This window comes from Barbus barbus, assembly GCF_936440315.1.
Source record: "Barbus barbus genome assembly, chromosome: 23".
Lineage (NCBI taxonomy): Eukaryota > Metazoa > Chordata > Actinopteri > Cypriniformes > Cyprinidae > Barbus > Barbus barbus.
Window position 1 is genome coordinate 27209888 of NC_136751.1, and position 8401 is coordinate 27218288.

The following is an 8401-nucleotide window of genomic DNA, read 5'->3' on the forward strand; positions in this document are numbered from 1 at the left end:
TGCACGCTCAAAAACTCCAAAAGGAACTCTAAATATTCACTGCAGTCTATGTGGATATCTAGAGGAAGAAACTCGGAACAGAATATTTAGAAGCACTTTATGGACATGTTTAATCTAAAGTTCTGTGCATAGTATGTGGATTTTCTGTATGCATGAAATATTCGGAAGAACTACTGCATTTGAGATCATCAGTGCAGCTTGGTTTTTCATTTCCATTTCCCACAATGCAATCAACTTCTGCATTTCCATGTAACAAATGAATTAGAATTCATATCAGCCATGATTTTTAATATTTAACATTTTGAAATATATTTTGGTATATGAAGGCTCATATATATTAAATACATATTTTGGACAGAGTTTTTGAGTGTTTTCAACCACATGAAAACAATGATGTGTTTGCATATCATTACGTCAATTCACTTGAATGTACTGTAAATTCACGTAAATGTATTTGCTGGTTGTTGATATCCTCCGGCCTGAGATTAAGTGCTCTATCCCTTTTGAAAACTTTGATCTGAAGAAGCCATTTCACATGGTCAGAAGATGAGTGAGGAAAAGGCTACTTCCATTAAAAGGGGCATTAGTAAGCATTATAGTGTTAATCCAGGGGCCTTTAGTAACCTGTAATCTGGATTACAGCATGTGCAGATCATGCTGTGGTTTGGGCTGGTGACTCCTCAGTCAAAGTCCATCTTTATAGTGCATTAGCATGTTTTCTGTACCGTTTCAATATATGATCTACTGTGAAGCTGCTTGAGTAAACACTCACAACCGTATGCCTTCCTCTGCTCTGTGTTTCTCATTAATATGTAAGCCTTTGCAAATGTTTAAGTGCCCCAAGGGGCCAGTAAACACGCTTCTACGGCTCGGCACAGTCAAATGTGCCATACTTTCCATAGCGAATTTACTGGAAGTTCTTTACAGGGTTGCTGATCAGGTCAAAAAACTTAAGGGGATGGTCCACCAAAAAAAGATATTCCATCAATTTACTCGGCCTCATGTTTCAATCTGTTTCTTTCCTCTGCGGAACATGAAAAAAAGATACTTTGAAGCATTAAACAGTTTCAATTCCTGTTAACTTCCATTGTGTTTTTTGTCCATGTTTTCATTTCAGTTTTGTTAGCAACTGCTCTAAAGCAGCTGAACATGAAAGAAGTTTCATTTTTGGGTGGACTATCCCTTTAAAAAGTGCATTTTAAATTCAATACATCCAAGGATAGAACCTGCAAATACGAACCTTATTGCTTATGACAGGAAAGCAGCTGGAAGCTTGTGGACTCATTTGCTCTCTCCAAGGCTAAGAGTTTCCTGCTGTGGGTGTATTTCAGGTCACTTCTCCATCCACTGGAGAAGAGCTATTAAACATCAAGCAACATTTTCCCTGAGCATGTGGTTTACCACCATGGTAAACATGCCCCCATCCCAAATATTTCGAGACCTGTATCAGGCATCAAATTTGAAATGAGCTCATTTTGTGCTCAATTTCTCAGTGAGAAAAATTTCTCAGTTTAAACATTTGTTCTGTTATCTATGTTCTGTTGTGAATAAAATATTGGCTAATGTGATTTGAAACTCTTTTAGTTTTCATTTTATTCAAATTTAAAAACCGTCCCAACATTTCTGGAATTCGGGTTGTACATACATACATACATACATACATACATATATATATATATATATATATATATATATATATATATATATATACACACACACACACACACACACACACACACACACACACACACATACATATATACACACACACACACACACACATACACACACACACACACACACACACATACACATATATATACAGTATATATATGTATATGTGATCTTGGACCACAAAACCAGTCATAAGGGTAAATTTTTCGAAATTGAAATTTATACATTTGAAAATCTGGAATCTGAGGGTGCAAAAAAATCTAAATATTGAGAAAATTGCCTTTAAAGTTTTCCAAATGAAGCTCTTAGAAATGCATATTACTAATCAAAAATTAAGTTTTGATATATTTACAATAGGAAATTGACAAAATATTTTCATGGAACATGATCTTTACTTAATACCCTAATGATTTTTGGCATAAAAGAAAAATCAATAATTTTGTATTTTTTGGATAATACTAAAAATATACCCCAGCGACTTAAGACTGGTTTTGTGGCCCATGGTCACATATATACAAATATAAAATAAACATTTAGGAAAATGCATTCAGTAAATAAATAATAATTAAAGTGTTATTTAACATCTAAATAACCACCCATTAATATGAATGCAAATCATTATAGATTTTTATTTAAGCTAAATCTGTGATTTAAAATAAATAAATAAATAAAAATCTCTTTTACTCAACAAGACTGTGTTTATTTGATTGAAATGTTAAAATACACTACAAACTGCATAATATTGTGAAATATTATCACAATTTAAAAAACTGTTTTCTATTTGAATACATTTTAAAATTGAATTAATTAATGTGACACAAAGCTGAGTTTTCAGCATTACTCCAGTCTTGATCCTTCAGAAATCATTCTAATATGCTGATTTGCTGATCAAGAAAAAATTCTTCTCATTATAAATGTTTTAAAAATGGCTGTGCTGCTTAATATTTTTTGTGGATTCTTTAAAGTTTAATTTATTTGAAATAGAAAACTTTTGTAACATTATAAATGTCTTCACTGAAACTTTTGATCAATTTGCATCCTTTCTGAATAAAATAATTAATTTCTTTCCAAAAAATGTTCTGACCTCAAACTTTTGAACAGTAGCATATTAATTAACATTTTGCTTGAAGTAGGTATAAAAACATTTCTCTAACAAATTACATTCGAATTAAATTTGTGGTCCTTCTGTATTTTTCTACTACAAACTGGTAAAATATTGAATAATTACCATGTTCATGGTGTTTGCATGGTATTTTAAAGAATACCATGATACATTAGGCCTGTATATGTAGTCTACATGTGAAGTCTCTTGGGGTGGGCATATTGTGGTGGCACAGCTGGCAGATGTGATCGGAGGCCAACTCAGGGACGTGCTGTTTTTCACCCTATGGGGCAGCAGTTGCAATGGCATATACTATTCTGCATTCACACAGCAGGGTAACGTGGAGGTTTTTTCCTCTGGGTCTCCCAGCAGGTGAAGTCTCATCACGGCTCTTATAGTACAGTAGAACAATATGCAACTCGACTGGAAGGGAACTATATCTATTAGTGTTACAAACATGTTAAAGACACTATGATTATCAATTAAAATGAGGCAGAGGCAGTCTGTAAATTAATTGTTATTTGGCAGTGGCTTTTTATTCAGAGCATCTCCCAGTGAGCTAATTGCAGAGACAGTCCCGCTGGAGCAGACCTGGGGTGAGGCGTCTTTCTCACAGGGACAACAGTGACATAACAGAAGCAAAGCTGCAGCTGAGGGTTGCCCCAGTCTGGGATCCTGCTCACGACAGTTGTGATAGCAGCACAGATTCTTCCCATTGCACATATGCTCTGAGGCAAGGGTAAAATGAGAACAAAAATCAATATTTCCTTCTTATTAATGCATGACTAATCCTTTATTCAAATATATTTGGCATTCTCAACTCCACATGCTCTCTCATTCAGTTTAGAGGAAATACTCACCCCAATTATTTCTATGAATACTTATAATCTTATTGAACATGGGGATAACTGAACAAAAATGTGCGATAAAATAGGATAGATAGATAGATAGATAGATAGATAGATAGATAGATAGATAGATAGATAGATAGATAGATAGATAGATAGATAGATAGATAGATAGATTATAGACTGATTTATGTAAATCTTTCTGTCTATTTATGAAATCCATATTATTTGTCAATGCACAAGTACTCATGGAGAGCAATATATCTAGTACTCTGGCTCTGGTTTCATTATATCAAACAAGTGGTTGTCTGTTAATGAGAGACACAATCTGACATAAGATGTTTTGAAATGAGATGCTTTTGAAAGTAGCACATGGCTGAGTGGTTGCCAATGGTGATTAAGTGAAAGTGACCCATATTGAAAACAAAGCCTAGTTCTTTAACTGAAAATCATACAATGGTAGACACAGCACTTAAAACACATATGATGATCTAAAATCATATTTCTAGTTTTAGTAAACTTAGAACTTGTCCAATTCAGTTTTTCCATTTTTAAAGAACCCTAAATGAACATGACAAATTCTTCCATGGGAATGAATGACTCACACAGTTAGAATATAACATTAATAATTTTCTATGGTCAGAAAGAAATGGTAAAGAAAGCTACATCACAACATCACATTTTTGTGTGAGAAATCTTAATTAACATTGTACATTGGGAAAGAAAATTAATGACTTTCATGGTATGGAAAAAAGTCTACAATGACTACCATAAACAACATTGTTTGGTTAACAACATTAATTAAAATATAGTCTTTTAGTGTTCAACAAAAGCAAGAAACTCAAATGGGACCCTGCAGCACAAAACCAATCTTAAGTCGCTGGGGTATATTTGTAGCAATAGCCAAAAATACATTGTATGGGTCAAAATTATTGATTTTTCTCTTATGCCAAAAATCATTAGGATATTAAGTAAAGATCATGTTCCATGAAGATATTTTGTAAATTTCCTACCATAAATATATCAAAACATATTTTTTTTATTAGTAATATGCATTGCTAAGAACTTAATTTAGACAACTTTAAAGGCAATTTTTTTTGCACCCTCAGATTCCAGATTTTCAAATAGTCGTATCTCGTCCAAATATTGTCTTATCATAACAAACCATACATAAATGGAAAGCTTATTTATTCAGCTTTCAGATGATGTATACATCTCAATTTCGAAAAATTGACACTTATGACTGATTTTGTGGTCACAGATTTGGAGGGTGAGTAAATGATTTCAAAATTTAGTTTTTTGGGTAACATACCTTTAAGTTTAAAATCAGTGCTTCTAAAACCTTGAGATAAACAAAGAGACTAGAAAGGACCAGAAATAGGCTTGAAAATACTTTTATTTTAAAATACAGCAAAAGTTGAACGTAGACTTTTTAAAAGCTTTGGTTGTTGTACTAGTGTTGTTGGACAAGCCTGTATCTAAAAGTATAAGCTATTCCATCTGTGTAGTCCTCATGGGACAGCTGCTTCAGAGGGGAACTCAGTCAAAATTGTGCATCTCTTTAAAAACATCTCTTTTTAGGGTCTATTTGATGTGATGCACACAGCTCTTAAAGTGCTAATTATTTTGTTTGCAGCATCTAAAATAAAAATCACAATTTCAGTTAAATCCCGAATTTAAGCTCTAGTAAGCTTTGCTTGTTAACAAAATAAACCCTATAAGCCACTCAGCATCAACACTTCCAAGCTGGGTTTAAGTTGTAAGGTGTTCCAAAACTACTTGAGATGTATCCAAATGAGTAAAGGAACAACTATATTTGATTCAGACCTTTTCAGCCATGCCATCAGTGTAATGGTAATACAACACATTTACAGTGGAGAGGCATCACGAACTGTTTATTATAGGCTATTCTATATTATGTTATATGAAAGCATTTTTTAAATAGCCTAATTTAATTAATTGTTTTATAACAAAGCTGCTGGTATATAAAAAACTAAATTCCAAACAGTGCTTATAAATACTTTTAAGAGACCTATAAAAAACGGTATCAAATGGTATCGGCCAACCAATCGCGACAGGTTTAGCTGATCTTCCAGGATGTGAGTGCTAGGTTATTTCACTGGCAAGCATTTACTCCTATTTAAGCTCGTATCACGGATGACGGGCGAATAACGGATCGCTGCCATCTGAAAATCTCGGCATCTTCATCAGCATCACTATCAGCATCATCACCGACAACAGCTCCGGCGCGTTTAGAACGTTCGGGGGTTTGTTTACATCGCGCTGCCTTTGTAACGTTCTGTTTGGAGTTTTAAAATGAACACCTGTTATGTTTCAAATGCATGCACGTTGCGCAAAAAGAAGAAGAGAGGCGACGTTTTAAATTGATGCGGGCATACTGAAGCTTTCTAATCTCCGGCAGCGCAACTAAAGCCGTTTAGGGATCCATTTAGTGATAAGCCCGACTGCTGCTGTCTGTCTGCATCAACAGGGAACATGGATGGTGAGGAATTTGCGATGATGATGATGATGGTGAGTGCACTCGTATGACCGCTCTGCTCCCGTGGAAATTAAAAGACACTATCATCCAGCGCGTTTTTCACTAGTTTTGTGGATTTCGGTGAAAACTTATCCGTATCTCCCTGCAAACATGGGCAAAGACGAATGCAAGACCATGTTGGACGCACTCAACAAAGTCACAGCTTGCTACAGGCATCTGGTCATCGCTTTGGGGAGCACATCTGATTCCCAAAACCTCCGAGAGGAACTTAAAAAGACCCGAAAGAAAGCACAGGAGCTGGCCGTGGCCAACAGGACTAAACTCACGGCGCTTCTGAAGGACAAAAACATCAATAAAGATGATCGAGCTGAATACGAGCGCCTCTGGGTGCTCTTCACCAGCAGCATGGAGCTCCTGGAGGTGGACATGAAGCGGTCCTTGGAGATCGGGCAGGATTTCCCTCTCAAAGTGCCGACGAGACACCTCATCCAGACGGGAATGACAGGCAGCACCACCACCGTCGCGGCTCGAGCTATGAGCGTCCAAAACATGAAGTACGAAGCCGACGCGAACATCGACACGGTGGACCTCAAAGAGCTGGAGACCGAAATCGCTCAGGTGGACCAGATGATGGAGGAGATGGAGATGAAGGTCCAGGTGGCGCCGTGGGCAGTCGAGGCGAAGCAAGAGGCGGGAGCCGAGTTGAAATCCACCGTCAGCGTTGGGAATTCATCGGTTGGTGTCATCTCGATCTGCGAGGAGGAACCCAAGGAAACGGTGGAAGGAGAAACTGGGTTGATGAAAGTATTTGCAGGGATCATTTTCACCGCTGTTTTGCTCATAGCTGGAATTCTGGGGTATCTGGTGATTAATCTATAATGGATGACGATAGTTATCTGGATGACTGTTGCTCAGATGTTTAGATTTTCTTATGGAGGAAGCAACACGTTGCTATGGTAGGCCTGTGAAATTGTGGATGTAATTTGAGGCTCTTGGTGTGGAGATAAGCAGATCACCTCGATGATGGGTATTAGATGCTGTACATGCATCAGTGTTTAAAGGGAATAGTCAAAAGGAATAAAAACTCTTCTGGTGGTCCATCGTGACTGGTTCCTCAACCCATGAATGTAAAAACTGGACATATCACAATCAAAAGTGGGATTGTCTCATAAAAGCTTTTATTTTAGCAAATTTGAATCCTAAATTAACTGTCACTCACTATCTTGCAGTTTCACCACTTGGCAAATACCTACAACCTGAAGATTACAAATTTTGTGACCCTCAGAGTAGGTATCAGAGGGTTGTGCATTTAAAGGTATTTGTTTCACAGTCTATGTAGGTATAGGTGATATATTTAAAGTTGCTCCTTGTGTTTCTGACCTCCTGAGGTTTCACACCAAGATATTCTTTTTAGTCCAACTGCAAGCTTTCGGTTTTTGTATCTGAAGATGGCCCATCTTTGACTGCTTGTGCTCTTGAAAATGGGCCTTAGGTGTGTTCTGAAAAACAGTCTGTTATAGTTTATTTGTATATGAATTGTACTCATGTTAGTGTTTATACAATATATTTATTATAATAAATGAAGTAAATGATGCTTGTGTTTTGTTTGGGTTTTTAGGCTGTTCTGTTAATCAAGCACCTTTAATGTTGAATACTTTGCACAATATGGGTGGTGTCATATTCCATACTGCCTTCTGGTACCTTAAATAGTATCTTTTCTTTAACCTTATTTAAGCATATAGACTGGTCTCTGGTGTCTCAGAGGCACTTTAGAAAACCATGTTAAAGCTGATTATCTTATGCAATCAGATCTTGAGTGAAATTTATTTAGTCATTGTTATTTTTAAATTCTGATCCCCTTAGTTTATTTTCAGGCTTCATGATTAAGTATTGCTGGCAGATACTTCTGGCTAAACTAATTAAAAAGGTATTTATAGAAGAATTCAAAATCCAATTTACTTGCATGGTCTTACAGCGTAACCTCAGCACAGACCATACATTGTATTTGATTTTTGACTTTAATGTGATTAGCAGTTAGTCCTCTTTAAACCAAAGGAAGATTTGTACTGAGCTGTGCACAATGCATCCCTTACTGCCTAATGCTAATATTGTGTGTTTTCTGTTCATAAAACCATTCCTCATGTAAATTAAATTATATGTCTGTTAAGTGCATGAAAAATGTAGTCTGTCTAAAAATTTTCCAAAGTGATGAAACTCAGTCTGTTAATTTAATCATCAGCATCTCCATCTACAATATAACCAGCTTTTACCCAAGTT

At 36.1% G+C, this 8401-nt stretch overlaps 1 protein-coding gene across 1 annotated transcript; it reads left to right on the forward strand.

The window, feature by feature from the left end:
- Nucleotides 1–5796: 5796 nt before the first annotated feature.
- LOC306842802 (regulator of G-protein signaling 9-binding protein-like) lies at nucleotides 5797–7711 on the forward strand. Its single transcript, XM_079373876.1, has one exon. It carries the CDS (start codon nucleotides 6275–6277, stop codon nucleotides 7001–7003), a length of 729 nt encoding a protein of 242 aa, XP_079230002.1. The 5' UTR covers nucleotides 5797–6274; the 3' UTR covers nucleotides 7004–7711.
- The last annotated feature ends 690 nt before the right edge of the window (nucleotides 7712–8401 follow it).

What these genes read in the sequence shown, in the direction of transcription:
- LOC306842802 (XM_079373876.1), top strand. Translation starts at nt 6,275, where the DNA reads ATGGGCAAAGACGAATGCAAGACCATGTTGGACGCACTCAACAAAGTC.